Source organism: Falco naumanni, chromosome 10 (genome assembly GCF_017639655.2).
Source record: "Falco naumanni isolate bFalNau1 chromosome 10, bFalNau1.pat, whole genome shotgun sequence".
NCBI classification, from domain to species: Eukaryota; Metazoa; Chordata; class Aves; order Falconiformes; family Falconidae; genus Falco; species Falco naumanni.
The window spans coordinates 25,098,252-25,114,013 of NC_054063.1; the positions used below are offsets into that span (position 1 = coordinate 25,098,252).

Genomic DNA, 15,762 nt, shown 5'->3' on the forward strand with positions numbered 1-15,762 from the left:
GTATATGGGGTTGGTGTGTACTGGAAAGAACTTTTGTTTTCCCCATGAAACTGAGTTAACTTTGCGTGGGAGACACCTATGTTGTCTAGCTGCTGTTTTAAACATACTCATTCATTGTTATACAGCATTCCCCCCGCGCCCACCCCCCCCCCCCCGACGTTTTTTTTTTCACACTTACAATGAAGAGCTCCAAAAGACATCACAAATAAAAGTCCTGTATTTTACCTTTAATATGTTTTTTTGAGACTAAACAAAGTTGCAATCTTGGCATCTTGTGTTGTACAGACCCTGCACTGACCATTGCCATTCTCCAATGCCCAAACGTCTACCCTATGTGAAGCAGTTGCAGGCGATACAGCCATCTCCTAAGTCCCACCTACTCCTGGAAGCTGGATTTGGACCTGACTATCCCTAAAAACCCCTCGAAAGAGGCCAAGCAGCTCAGCCGCAGGGGAGCGACCTGCCCGCCACTGCCTTACACCGCCAGCAGCATCGCCTGGTCCAACACGAAAAAGGAGAAAAAAAAAAAAAAAAAAAAAAAAAGGAAAATGCAAAACCAGAAGCAAAACTATGACTAGCACATTGGACACCTAGAACAGACTTGCCTATTTACTGTCATTAATTACCTGCTGAATCTCCTCGTTGCCTTGCAAAGCATTTCTGTGACTGATGCTTCTCCCTATTTACAGGCTACACAAGGAGCAGAGCGACGGCTGCGGGCACCACTGCTCCTGCACGGTCCCTGGCGTGGGGAAGTGCAGCCCTCACGCCCAGGAGCTGGGGAGGCCACAGGAGGTGTCCGGTGTGCCCTACGCCCTGGGAGCACCCTGTCCCGTCCCGTCCCGTCCCATCCCATCGGCAGCGCGGATTGCTGTGTCGGTGCCCCCCGGTAACAGGGTAGGACAGTGGGATTTTGGGGACGGGCTCCCCTCTAAAAGCAAGTCCTTCCCCACCGCCTCATGGCGTGCAAAGAGCAGGGACCTGAACGTGTGGGCACTTCTTTAATTATTTGAGTTTAATTATTTAGTTTAGGTTAGTCAGAGAACAAGGATTCTGCTCTCAACACAATAACCGCTTCTGTGGCCTGTAAGAGAAACCAGTGACGGTGCGTTCAGGCAAAGGTGCCGTTTCCCCACCCCGGCTCCTTCCAAGCCACCGTCACCTCCAGCGGTGAAGGGAAATGTCACCTCATGTCCACCAGGATCAGAGCGAGGGGACCGAGCAATGGCACAGTCGCCTGCGTGTTCAGTGGGACCCCCTGGCTTAACGTAAGTTTTCTTAGCTGGGTTACAAACCGTAACTAGCATCAACATGCAAAAAGGTTTGCAAAAAGTGATCTCTTTTCACTGCTCGATGCGCTCCTCGCTTACCTTGTTGGTCCCACTGAGAGGAAAGGGGCCTGATGCTGCTGCTACTCTGTACAGCTCAGTGGTGGAGGATGCAGGGAGGGAGAGGAAGAAGAGGGAGAGGAGGAGGGAGAGGAGGAGGTCGTGCAGAGGGTGACTGAGCAGAACTGGGTCAAAAGACAACAAAATAGTTGGTTTGATTTATAAGCTTGTGGGGATGGAATGGCTGAATTGCAAATGCTGCAGATAAAATATCCGCTGATATTAAAAAAAAGTCGCCAATGGAAACAGGTTGGTTTATTTTTAAGCACTCAAACAGTGTTGTTTGACTCAGGTTGCATAAATATTCTCAAAAACCTGAAATGTTTAGACAAGCTGAAGTCTGACAATGACTCCTTCATGGCCAAGCGGCTCCTTTCACTGCACGTCCCATCCCCTGGGTGACAGCAGGGTGACACATGCTGCTGACTGGCCCTTACAGCAGCCGCCCCGCACCGCTGCCATCCCCTTCCCTACCTGAAACCCATCACCCCAGCCAAAGCCGCAGCAGACACCGTGCACCAAGCGCTCCGGAGCAGGGATTTAGCTCTTGGGTAAGTGGTGCCAGGTAGGTGGCACAGCATGGCTCACAGCGGAGACCTGGCCGGTATCCTGGGACCCGCACGAGCATCCCAGGAGCTGCGGCACCGCCCTGCGGATGGAGAACTGTCAGCATCGCCCCAGCGCTCGAGCCGCGTCCTTCTCCTGAGCCGGTGATGAGGTTACAGTGACAGACACAGAACACTGACGGGCAGTCATCAGCAAGAAACACCAGGTACATTTTTATTATTCGCTACTTCTGCTGTGACCGGGCAGCTTCTGCTGAGGTGCAAAGCCCCGATGGTGAAATACTCCAGCCTCTGGCTTTTCCAAAAGAAAAGGGGAAGAATCGAGACTGCCCGTGGGTAAGGAGCAGGGGCTGCAGGGCAACGTACCCCCCTGCGCCAGGTGGCTGGAGGTTTGCCGGGGGCGGCCAGGAGGAGGTGGACAGTACGTGGCAGAAGCAAACTATGACTTTCACAGCGGTCACACAAGACGACTGAGTTCCCAAGTAGAGAATGGGAACTGGGAAAAGTGTCGGGTGCCGGCAGTTTTGCCAGGCACTGCGCTTCATCCCAGCCGAGGCACATGCTGCCGGGGTGCAACGGCCTCGCCTCGCTGCTGCCATCAGAGCCGCCCCTCTCCCGAGGTCCGACCCATCGCCTCCTCGTTTCCTCAAGAACCTTGGGTGAGAGTGCATTCGCTCTCCGAGCCGTGAAAGGACAAACTGACCCATTGACTGACCGACCGACCGAGACAAAAAGAAAGATCGCGTCCTTGGTAGTTACTCACGTACCGGTGACGTTGGAGTCCCCTGGGGCAGACTTACCACATTCCACTTCATACAAGACACATTTCAAATGCTCGATAATGTACAGAAATTGCATTTTATAGAAAATATGATACAATGAAATATAAAATGCACTAGGAGCATTTCAAAAATCTATAGAGACGATCTTGCAGCCTAGTATACCCTCTGAAACGACGTCCACTCATCACCGCAAGCTCTCGTCCTCTCATTCTTGCGCTCGCTCGCGTGCACACTCCCCCCGCCTCCCCCCTTGAACTCTTAGCATTCATCTTGAGAATTAATAGAGATATCAAAAAAAGCGCGATTATCCCCTGGATAATCACTTTCCAATACTGTGCACATTCTTGGATTTAAATGAAAATATATCTAAGCACTTTTACAAGTTGTAGCGAACCCACTGCAAAATCGTCTGCAGAATATAAAACACAGGTAATCCAAGATTTCATAGCACATTAATTAAGTGGCTCATAATCCATTAAATGTGGTTTATATTACACATCCATGCAGTCTAAATCATTTTACAAACATTAGACATAAACCCACTAGTCCAAATCAGTAAAGGAAAAATGTAATAAAAAAAGCTAATAACTATTTGTTATTGGTTAAACTGACCCTACATATAAACTAGGTAGTATGCTACCATTTATAATACTGATGTTGAATTACGCCTGGATGCTGCAAAACCTCTTGCCTACTTGGCAATGCTTAGGCATATTAACCACAAGATACTTCACAGGCCCCTGTTGCACTTCTTTGCCAAAAAAATACATTGACTACGGATAGCAGCGCCCACCCATCAAACAGAAAGTACACACATGAGCCGACTTACACGGTGTTGTTGAGCTTTGGCTACTAACGCTCCAAGGCATTAATATTGTGCGAGCCTAACGTCACACGCAGGGATGGCAAAAGCGCTGACGAGCTGTCCCTGCCCTTAGCGCTGCCCCGGCCTGGAGCGGCGCCGCTCACAGCACCTGCCTTAGCGAGGGACACAGCACCAGCTGGTACCCGCAGAGATGTGGGACACCACCACCTAACCCAGCCGGCATTTACATCGCTCAAGAGGTTGTGGGAGCCAAAACACGCCGCTAGCATAAAAACAAACAAATGGGCCTTTGGTCATTTCACAATTTACTTTGTAGGGTTTTAGGCAAGGTCTGTCGGAGATTTCTGTTGCAATAACCAAAGGCTTTATCAATGCTATAGTTCTATGCAGCTACATTGAGTGTGACCAGGTGATGGCAGAGCCCCCAGTCAGTATTTTGCATCTGATAACACTGAATTATATACAACATGACGACTAGTTCACCACCTGCTGAGGCTTAAAGATGGCTGTTAAGATTTCGACTCAAAACAACTTCCCCCCCACCCCCCGCCCCGCCATCCTCTTCCATCCCAGAATGAGTCACCCCCTTAAAAAAAAAAAAAAAAAAAAAAAAAAAAAAAGGCAAAAAAGAAACAATCTCCACAGTTCCTTTTTGTTAACTCCTTCCCAGCTAGAACTGGCTTAGGGTCACACGGAGTGCTGCCCAGGATGGTTGTATGTTTGTTTTCATCACTCCTGAGATTGAAGGGAATCTGATACATGCACCAAAAGGCACTTTCAAATATATATATATATATATATTTTAAAAACAGTGCTTCTGTTCTAAGAAATTCAAGTTAAGACAGAGTGCCTTTCACTCTCTTTAGTCATAAAGCAGGTAAACGAGCAATATCCCAGCTGACATTAAAAAAACCAAACCAAAACAACAAAAAAAACCCTGCAGCAGAGACAAGTGTTCATGCGAGACAGCTCAACAGTCTAAAAAAAAATCGGAAAGGAAAAAAAAAGGGAAAAAAAAAAGAAACCTTCTATATCACCACTAAAAATAACAATACAGTCAGCAGGGGATATTAATTAAAAAAGCTGCCACATCTGTACAGTTCTTGCTTCTGCATCAGCTCTTTTGTTAACGTTGTTGTCTGTGGGTTTGTTTTTTTTTTCTGAATTGTTTTTTTTCTTCTTCTTTTTTTTTTTTTTTTTTAAATAATGTGAGGTCAGTTTAATCTTCCTCGCCTCCCCCGTACATGTCCGCCAGTTTCTTGAACCTGGGCCCCCAGTCGTTAAGGTAGTCGTAGTCCTGGTCCCCGGAGCTGGAGGAGTTGAGGGAGCTGACGGAGCCGGCGGTGGAGCCGCTGCCCTCATAGTCGAAGACGAGCAGTGAATCGTAAGGGGGGGCTGTGGGGTCGTTGTCCGCCGCACGCAGACCCTGGGGGGCAAACACACGGCATCAGTACCCACCGCGGGGTTTTGTGGTGCTGGTGCTAAGGGAGTGTGTTCAGGGACGGGGCTCCCGGCAGCGGAGCTAAGAGAGGATGGTGCAAGAGAAGAGAGGATGGTGAGAGAATGAGGGGCTTGGGGCTTCCCCGTGCCCAGCTGCCCCCAGCACAAACCCCACAAACTCCCAGTGCCTCTATAAAAGAGCCGGGTGGCGCGGGAGGGGTTTACTCCCAAGGATCCAGCCCTGCCCTTCCCGGGTGTGCCCGTTAAGATTTCCAGCTTGGCCAACGCAAGAAGGACCAGCACCCTTCCTCTCCTACCATTTGGTCATTTTGATGATTTGGATTCCTTCAGGAAAAACAAAATAACTCCTAGGAAAATGCTGCAATTAGGAGGGACTTGGGGTGTGAAATCCCGGGCAGAGGGTGGGGGAGCCTTGCTGCTCTGTGCGCTGTCGGCAGCAGTGCAGGCAGGTTGCGGAAACGGCCTCGGGATATGGAGAAAAAGAATTGCTTTGTTGCAGCCCAGCGTCAGGAAAAGCCTAGTGGGACAGACCTACAATAAAGCAAAATGTTCTGTACTCACACCTTCCGCAACCCCAGCCTCAGCATGGGGAGATGGAGCCGGTTCCACTGCCAGGAACAGAAGCCCCAGCAGGTGTGAGAGCATCTTCACATGCATGGATGTGTGTAAACGTGTGTGCGAAGGATGGGCAGGAGCAAAGGAAGAAGGAATTTTAATGATGAAAATGAGAAAAAGCACAGCAGGAAATGGATATAATAATAGCATTAAATTGCTGTAACGTTTATTCTTCTGACTTAGGAAATGGATGATGTGTTTAGTCTCCGAGGAAATAATGCATTGATTGGTTTGTAACCAACTCAATCACTCAAAACTAAAAATGAGATAACCCAAACACGAAATGCATAGATATCTGTACAAGCGGATAGAGAAGCAGTAATCTAACACAAAGAAACCCGCAGGATCTGAGATGAAGCTCTCTGTTGTGCAAACTCTTTGAGGCTTTAGGCCAAATAGAGCTTACTAAGAAGGTGCAGACTGGTGACACAATTACAAGCCCAGGAGCCACAGCTGGCACCTCTGGCTTTTGGCAAGCCAGGCAGCTGTGCCCCTGCCTGCCACCACCTCCCTGCCAGGAAAACGCTCCTTTGGCCACGTCCAGACAATGTTTTTACTGACAGCAACTGCAACATTCACAGTGATCCAAGGGAGAGCGGGATCGGGTTATACCGCCCGGATGCTGAAAAGCACCGTGTTTGTGATACCCACAAGTCAGAAATCTCACGCTTTTTGCTCACACTTTGGCTTTTTACAGGCTCGATGCCTCTATTAGGCCAAGTCCTGCATCCTTTGCTCATGCCAGTCATTCCCCTGGCTTGCATCAGACTTCTCAGGTGCATAATAGCATCACTTGATCCATGCAGCCAGGAAGACGTTGCATAGCTGATTTTAGCTGGCTGCTCAAGCTTTTAAGATGTGACACAGGACACCCTACAGAACTTACCTCATTAATAAAGTCACCAATATCCCCTGGATGTGGGATTACTGGTCTTATAGGATACTGTGGTTCAGCACCAATAGGTCTTTCATCCACTCTTCTGACTCCAGGTGTCTTGTTCAGCACATGATCCATGGTCTCCGGCTGCTGGAGCTGGCTTAAATCATAATCCTGTGACAAATGGGAAGGCACAGAGTGAAACCACGAGCTTTTCATTCAGACTATCTACCCACCCAATGTACAAACAAGTCGAGGGGTCTAATTCTATTTCAGCTGAAGTTCAATGGCAGATTTTACATCTCTAACTGTCACAGATGAACTAACATCTAACATCTCTAACTTACAGATGAACCCGACCCCTGAGTAGCTCATAAAACCAACCTCCTAAGGGTGTATCTTAAAACGTAAGTTAAATCAAACACTTAAACGTTTTCTGGATATTTCACACAGCCTCTCCATCTTTGGGATAAAAACCTGGTCTCTGTTTGTGTGTGCGTATGTATATGCATAAATTTTTGATGAAATACATAATATAATGTAAAGACACAGCGTTGGTACACATTATTTTACATTTCCACAGAAGTAAAAACATTAAAATGTGTATTGCATTTATGCATGTAGGCCTTTCAAAGTAATTATGTTCTTTCTGCTTGTGAAAAATCCCAACAGAATAGGTTTCTATCAAGGAATGAGAACCAGGTAATATTTCATTAAAAATGTATTCATGTAGGTAATGGTGTTTTGCTGCTCTTCCTTTGCTGTTATTTTTAACGAATCCTTTCTAAAATATTTAAGCCTACAGTGTAGTTGCCTGAAACCAGATACTTCAGCTAGTTTGAATGCTTGTAACAGTACTTTGTTCTACTGGTAAAAGTATTCTTGTGCTCAGATGGAGATGATTGGATCTCCAGGAGCAGTATTTATAAATAACTCGTCAGCGACAAGGAAAAAGAAATGCTAATTGCAAGGATTTTTCTGTGGAACAAGAACTTCACAAGTTTTGGGCAAAGTCCCTGCTCCAGTTCCCCGGGAAGGTTCTCACCAGGCTCACAGCTCACCTTCGGATGCCACCAGGACCTCCACAGCAGGACGAGCTGCTTGCTCCTCAAGCACCAGCCCCAACCACTGAGAGCAGGACTCACCGCCACCCACCACACACACAGCAGCCGCTGCACGGACCCTGAACCATGCAGCCCACTTAAGCAAGCAAGACTAAAACCACTGTATGATGCAGAGTCACTTAATTTGCTTGAACATCACATCTGAGAGTGTCATGGGCTCTGGGGTTAGGTAGGAATAAAAAACCAGTGACTTAAACATGAGTGACCAAACTTTGCTCTTTTAGCTGAGGAAATATATCCGTAGCGGAGGGAGAGCACCTCCCAGGAGTGCAGACCAGTGAAGTTTTCATGCAACATCAGCAGCGGTGTCTGTTAAGAAGAAGCCACCGCAGAAAAACTGACACAACCAGGCAGGCTATGGCTTAGGGCTCTGTCACCAAGCAAAGCTTTGCCATTGTACGCTTTGCTGTGAAAAAGAAAATCCCCAAATGTATTTAGACACTTCACATAAACCACGTCCGGAAATTTAAAGAAATTAAAGGCATGTTAGAGATGACTAAGTAAACGCAGGGAAAGCCCACAGCAGCTCTAGGCTGAAACAAGTCAAAGCAAGTGCCCGCAGCCACAGGTCCGAGGAGAGTGGCAGCTGCTGGCTGGTTCTACCAAGATCTCTGATGCGGAATGGTACAATAAACAAATTTAGTGACTGAAACAACAGAAACATTGTTTAAACATGAGTTTAAACCCATGTTTAAACTGCCCCCCAGGGAGTAGAAAGATTCATGCGGCATCAGCCTCCTGGCATGATCCTGCTTGCAGGGGAGAGCGTCCCAGTGGCACGCTGAACCTAAGCTGGTTCTCACCAATGTCCACACCACACCAGGGGAGCCAATAAAGCTGCCTGGGGCACAAACAAGTGGAACGCAACCCTTTGCAAGTACTTTAGTGAAAATCATGTGGTTTCTGCCTTTTTGAGAGCACAGAATGCACAGCTGCTCCTTGGCCATGACCCATGGTCTCACCTGGTCTTCCTCTCCACCTCCCTCTTCGTCGTACTTCAGAATGTTGTCCCTGACGTCGTCCTCAGGGTCGATCAGGAGCTGCTTGGTGTGGCGTTCCTTCTCCCGGCGTTTCATCCACACCACGAACAGCAGAACCATGGCTGTAACGGGGAAGAAGCTGCGTGAGGCCAGGCTGCGCGCCGGGGCACGGCGGCGTGTCTGAGCGCCTCGCCTGCCCTCTTCCACTGCGGAGAACTTCACCCGCTGCTAGTAAGAGGAATAAAATTTTATCCTATTGTGTGTTCTAATTTGTAAGGGAGAGATCAGTGCAAGCTGTAAATACTGTGACAGGCCTCCACTACAAACATTTCTTTAAGATCCATCACCACTGCTGATTGAGCTGATGTTTATCAGAAGTACAACACACAATCAAAGGAAAAGCAAACAGCAAGTGCGAAAACCTCAGCTTTCTGAAAATATTTGATGTAAAACCTGAATTTTCAGGAATAGATTTCTACCTTTGCTTTATTCAGGGGCATAAAATAAAGGCAGAGGGCAGACTGCTGCAAGGTGCTGGAAGCAGCTGGGTACAGAAGACCACCACCTCTGCCTGACCGGCTGTCCCACCAGTGTGACACAGCGCTGCCTGTCAGCTCGCCAGCCCTGGCCATGGTGGTCATTTTGCTGTTGCCTGCAGTTGGCCAAGCAAGACTGGTTTGGGAAGCTGCATAGCACTGGGTCCTGTCACCCATGCCAGACTCCCTCATCCTCCTCCTGAGTGTCTGAGGGAGGCTTTCCAGACTTCCAGGATCATATTACCCAGGACATGAGCATATGCCTTTGGCCATCGATTTGCAAAACAGATCTAAGATTGCTTGAAATCCTTTCAGAGAGCAGGGCTACCTTTGCAGAGCAGATCTGGTAGCACAGAGCCAACCTCCTCAGGCACCAGCCTGTACGTGCCAGGCCCCGGCTAATCTCTCAGCACAGCGAGGGATGAACAGTTCTTGAATCATGAGAAAGTTTTCCCCATTTAAACAACTTAACCCAAAGGGAATGCTGGCTCCCCGTTCCACCACCTCATCCTTCAAAGGGCCACCCATGTCCCAGAGGCTGCGCGCTCCCTGTGACTTACTGCATGGAAATTGCTCTGGCAACTTAAGTCTCCACTAATAAAAGGCAACCGGACCTTGTCTTCTTCAAGAATCTGTCAATACATTTGTTTTCATTTTTGTGCTCAGCAGCTGCAAATAATGCCGTCAAAAATGAAATTCAGCCTGGGCAGCTGATGCAGCTACACCTCCCAGTATCTGCTTCCTCCTCCATTCCCCACGCAAGCCACAGGTGAAGCTGTGGCAACCTGCCGGAGAAGGGAGCGGTGGATGGACAGCAGAGGTGGGGATGTGTGGCCCAGGTTCATTTCATCTGGGTCAACTCTTGACCGCACCGAACCGATGCAACCAACACAAGCGAACTCGGGCAGGACGTGAGATGCCAAACCTTCTTTGTGTTTTTTAGGTGCAGAAGGACAGCAAGCCATAGGGTTTTCTGTCCCTTTGCCCCTTCACAGAGCCTTGGCACTGCTTCGCCCAGGGCGAGGATGGAGAAGGGACCAGACCCTGGGGACACGGGTGGGCAGCCCAGACAGCAGCCCCACTGCCCAGGAGGTGGTTAGTGGGATCCGAGTTTTTCCTCCCAGCACCACAGTGTTTATACACAACAGGAATTCAGTGAAGTGAGCAGAAGAGGATGGGACAGCTAATTAGTGCCATTGTGTGCCAATCGGCTGCCATCCCTGCCTGCCAGCTAACAGCATTGTTTTCAGATAGTTCAGCATTTCTTTAATGCTTATCCTAGATCTATTCAAGAGAGAAAGAAGAAAAGGAAAGAAAATGTAACTCTTATCTGCAATATAAAACCTCAGCTATTTAGCAGACTATTGAAGTCCACTTCTCGTTGTTCCTTTTCAAGTCTCTCACAACAAGATACCTGCCTAGTCCACAAAGACAATATTATAATGGTTACCGGGGTTTATCTTTTCCTTTCTTTCTTTTTTTTTTTTTTTTTAAATGCTACTTTTTCATGCACTTGTGGAAAAATCTGTGCCATTAACGCCTTTACAGCTACCTTGAAAAAAAAAAAAGATCTTCAAAGTGTCAATAGCGGATGTAGTGCACTCTCCTTCCTTTTATTCACTCTGCAGAATGGGAAGTGCTATTACTGCTGTTAGACCCATTTTCACTCTGCATGTAGTTTTCCTTGAAATCTGTTGTCTTCACCCTTCACAATTTTTATGGCATTGCTCTTCTAAGTGTGTTATCTGTGCAGCTAATACATCAGGTATCAGGAAGAAGAAAACTCTGAGCCAAGGTAAAGGCAGAAACTTCCTTCACCTGAGCAACCTCAGATCTGTCCCCTTGGTGCTTCTTCCTTTTAAAGCCATCAAACCTTGACCTGCTGACGCTAAAATGGACAAATGGCACAAAAAAATCTTGCATCTGCCTTTTTCCAGGCTATTGTTCAGAGGTCATGATAAAAAACAGATAGAAAGGAGGCAAAACACTGGAAGGATGTAACTGGAAACCTGCTCATCGCAAATTACATTTTTCATCACTGATACAGTGCTTTGCAGCTCTTGAAGATAAAAAAAAGTCAATTAGAATTACAGTGAATGTAAAAATAAGCTTTTGTAATAAAACCCATAATTTAAAATGGGATAATGTATCTGAAAAGGAAAAGAGGAATCTCTTAAATCAAATGTCCTTCAGCTGAAGTTAATTTCAGTCAATAGGATTTTCAACTGTTAAATCATATTTTAGCACTGGATTTATAAAAAGCAGCAAAAAGAAGCCCCGTGTTTAATCACCTCTGTGGCTTCCAGTGCAAACCTTTAGCCCCAGCAGCACGCCTGCACACCCCAGCGTGCCAAACGTGCCAGGGCTGACCAGCACCACGCCTGCTGCTGGGACCCCACAGCCACTGAAGGACAGCAACTGAGCATCGTGGCTAGGCACAGGGACACTTCCAGCAGCTCACATGGGCTGGGTAAGGAGAGGGGACTGCACGGCCACAAACACCCAGTTTTCTTGCTTGCTCTCCAGACTGCTTCAGTAAATCAATTACACAACCACACATGCCCATCGCTGGCCCAGGAGGGTAGATGTTTGCCCAGAGATGACCCATTCTCCTAATGTACCATATCATATCCACATTAGGTGACATTTGTAGCATACGTCGCTCTGTCTGCTCTCTGTTTAAACACATTGGGGGTAAATATTAAATGTTATTTAGCACCATAACTCCCATTAGCTTTAATGCGAATCCCATGGTTTCATCCTGCGTTTCTTGATGAATATTTACCTCATTGTTCATTTCAGCGCTCATTTTTATCTATTCCTACTGTGCCAACTCCTGCTTGAAGTTATAATGATATCATTTTTATTTTTAAGTATATGCACACATGGTTATTGGTAATGCTCATGGAAGTCGGGACTAATAGCGTTGCTGGGCAAAAGGGATGGCTTAGCCTAGAGCAAAGGGATGGCCAAACTTTCTCTGCAATGCACCCCCAGTGCTCCTGACAAACTGGGGATCCTTCCTCTGAGTAGCCACAATCCACCATGACTCTCCAATCTGATGTGATTTTACAAGCAATGGGAACAACTACCATTCTCCTATTCCTGTGAACAACCAGAAAATGACAGCTACACACTGGTTCTGCCAGGGACTTGCCAGACTCTCATAACCAGTCCATCTGGTACTGGGAACCAGTATAACCACAGCCAGCCAGGGACCCAAAAGCTGTAGGATTTTGGACGAGTTTTTCAACTTTTTCCTACAAATGTGGAGAATCCTATCACGCTCACTATGTATAAGATACTGTCAGGTGTAATGCTGTTTGTAAAGCTACTGGAGGCCTCACAAAGAGCAGTCCGATGCGCGCCGGGAGCGCTGCAGCTCGTTCTGCTGGTGCTGCAGTGAAAGAGGTTTGAATGCAGATGTGCGACATCCCCCCCCAGCTCAGAGCTCCCAGCTCCGTCCTTTGCATGGAGCCGGCATGGCTCTAGAAAAACACCACCTACAGAAACGGGACAACAGGGAACAGGGTGGGAAGCATGATGTCTCCTAGCGGTGTCAGCCCCCGCGGTACTTACTGAGCAGAATAATGATGCAGATCAAGATGGCGATGATGGCGCCCGTGCCCAGCCCCGCGGCAGCCACCGCCCCGATGGTGGTGCAGTCGCCGTTCTCGTCGCACGGGCACACCTTCACCTTGATGACGGACGTGTTGTACAAGGGGGGGTTTCCAGAGTCCGTCACGATGATCGGCACATCATACACACCCGCTTCCAGGTACATGATGCGTAAACTAAGTTGGGCGTAATCGCCTGGAGAGACCAAGACAGACAGAGAGATGACAGACGCCCTGGCAGAGCCTTGCAGCCACACTGGTACAGGCAAGGCTCCTCTGCCGGAGCAGTCTTCTGAGTCCTGAAGAAGAGGCTACCAACACCACACCCGGGCAGGTCAGCTGCAGACTTCTGCCCTATGTTTGGTCAATGACCAGCCTGGGTTTTGGAAAATACCGCGTGTTTTCACTGCTGCACTAACCTACCTTGATGCCATTTGCAAATCCGGTTGCAAGCATTTAACATGGCACAAAAGGCAAATGCTAAAGCATGGATGATGCTCCCTGGGTCTGGGCTGCTCCTGGCCACTGCTCACCCATCCTCCCACCTCAGGATTTTTTGGGAAGCCCATTGCCCACTGATGACATGCTCAGCCAGGAAATCCCTCTCGTGTTCCTTCCCACTGCGATACGAGAGCTGTGGGACTGAGCCCTGAGCTGTGAGGGCACAAGATATTGCTCTGGCTTGGCAAGAGGGTGCCAGACCTCAGCCAGAGGGACCAGCTTTGAAGCCAAAACCAGCCTGTGGCTCCATGATATCTTCCATCGTCTGCTGAAACTACCAATACGAGAAGCAATTAGGGCCATTTGTGGTTGCACGCGGCAATATAAAAATCCTTCACATACTGGTAATCTTCACACTTACCTAGCCCTCCTGGTTCCACGCTAAATTAAAAGGCTGCCTTTATGCAATTACGGTCAGAGAAATGAACATTGATCCTGATTGTGGCTTATGACAATTACACTGGAGGAACATAAGGAAGACTGATAATAGCTTTTTTCCCCTTGGCCATTATGGATGATTTATACTCTGTTCACTACTGATAACTGTTCATAATTATGAACTGCATTAAAAAAAGCCAAGTGCCAAGGCTCTTAGAGTTATGCTGCAGGTCTGATACAAATCATTTCTGATTAACTATCTTGTCTATAACGTCAGCCATAATGTGCTTTAAAAAATAAAAATCAGATAAAAAAGTAGGAAAGTTTGGAAGTTTGAAACCGCACGTGGCCTCATTAGTGAATCAGAGTCCAAATGTCCTCAGGATTGCCTGCCCCATTTACCATTCAGCCGTGTTATGGTCCAGTTCTTCCTCACCGCAGATGGCACACTTGGCAGCTCGAAGACAAAGGGCCCAACATTTGGATCGATGTCAGCATCCGTGGCCGTTATGTTGATGACATTCAGGTTTGGCTTTTCACAGATCTGTGCCTCCTTTGGCAGGAGCTCAGGAGCATTATCGTTGATGTCGATTAGGTAGATCTGCAGCGTGCCAGTGCCGCTTGCGGGGGGTATACCTGAACGGGGAAGGCAGAGCCGAACATGGACTAATGACCATCTCTTGAGAAGCAACGGGATTGACAACACCATGGACCGGCCCCCTCTCTGCTTTCCAGTTTCAATAAACCAGGATTTTCACCCTCCCTCCTTGGACCTTATGAGGGACATACTGCACTTTCATGGTCCCTTGCTTTAAAAGGTACTATTAAAACTTCCCCAGGCTTCCTAATGTTGCCATTTTTTGCTCCTGCAGAACATGGAGGTAGAGTCCTGCAGATTTGTAGCCTATAGCATTGTCCTTAGTCAAACTCTAAAAATACAAGGAGGCGATACCCAGCTGCTGGCCCAAATTTTGGTAATGGCTGTTCTGAAGCGGAAAAACCATTAGAAAGATAGCTAACAAGAGGAAGAAGAGGGCTTGGATGGAGGAAAAAAAAAAAAGTAAGTAGTGTAATCTGTTGGTCAGCATTTACTATAGGTAGCACTTGCTACCTATATATAGATTTGCAGACTGTTACAGTGCTTCAAAGAAAGCCCGAGTCTCCAGCCCATCCCACAGTCAGGCCTAGGGTTACGGTGAAAAGTCCTTGCTCAAAGCCTATGTTCCGAGCTAACCATCACCAAATGTGGTGGGTGACGCTAGTGACCCATGGCAGCAGCAGTATGTCCCAATATACAGTTCCTCACCCTCTCCACATTTGCCCCAACCAGCAGGGATGCCACAGCACAGCAGTCTTGGTTCGCCAGCCCCTGACTGATGAAGAGCCACATTTGTACGACTAATGACCACTTAAGCAAAGTAACACCCGCCCTGGTAAGAGAGAACAGCCTTCCCAGAAACGGCGCAGTATTTTCATTTCTTGCCCCACACGCATGTCTGGCAGCTCCGCGCTGGCCTGCCCGCCGGCTCCCTTCTCGGGCAGCACTGCTTCAGCAATTCTTTTTAAAGTTTGTGCTTTCAGTCCTGGCTCTTCCTCCCAGTGCTGGATATAAAGCTACACAAACCACTTCCCCCACTAGGCTTTCAAAGGTTGCTTCTCCTTCCACAGACCTTCCTTCCTACATTCATTTCTCATTTCTGCTCCATCTTTCAAGGGAGCCTTGAAAACTCTGAAGGAGCCCTGAAAATCCTTCTTTCATGGTTCCTACATAAGCTCTTCAATCATTGATCTCATCCTTTCATCTAGTTAGCATAGTGTAGGTCTCCTTCTAAAACAATGTCTTTGATCAGCTTTGAAAGTTTCTGGAGAGACAGACAACCCATCAGGATACTGGGGCTGAACATGAAAACTGGCTTTCAGGACCAAGCAAAGTGATTTCACTGTGTTCACATTACCCAGAACAGCTTCTGGGATGAACGCAAGCCCCACACTAGCCTTGGAGACGGACCAAATGCAAACTAGCAGTCCTGAGGGGCACCCACCGGCACGGGGCTGAAATAACCTGCAACTACCACACGTGCAAACGCAGCTTTGTTGGGTGACTGGGTGTT

The 15,762-nt window shown here is 47.8% G+C and overlaps 1 protein-coding gene across 1 annotated transcript in view; it reads right to left on the minus strand.

Annotated features, from left to right (window-relative positions):
- Positions 1-4,161: 4,161 nt before the first annotated feature.
- CDH4 (cadherin 4) overlaps positions 4,162-15,762 on the minus strand; it is a 466,523-nt gene continuing 454,922 nt past the window's right edge. The window contains exons 12-16 of the mRNA XM_040607978.1: positions 14,054-14,287; positions 12,735-12,968; positions 8,602-8,741; positions 6,525-6,689; positions 4,162-4,988 (exon numbers count right to left, since the gene is read on the minus strand). Coding sequence (XP_040463912.1) covers positions 4,782-4,988; positions 6,525-6,689; positions 8,602-8,741; positions 12,735-12,968; positions 14,054-14,287 — 980 coding nt within the window. The 3' untranslated portion in view covers positions 4,162-4,781. The remainder of the gene's footprint in view (positions 4,989-6,524; positions 6,690-8,601; positions 8,742-12,734; positions 12,969-14,053; positions 14,288-15,762) is intronic.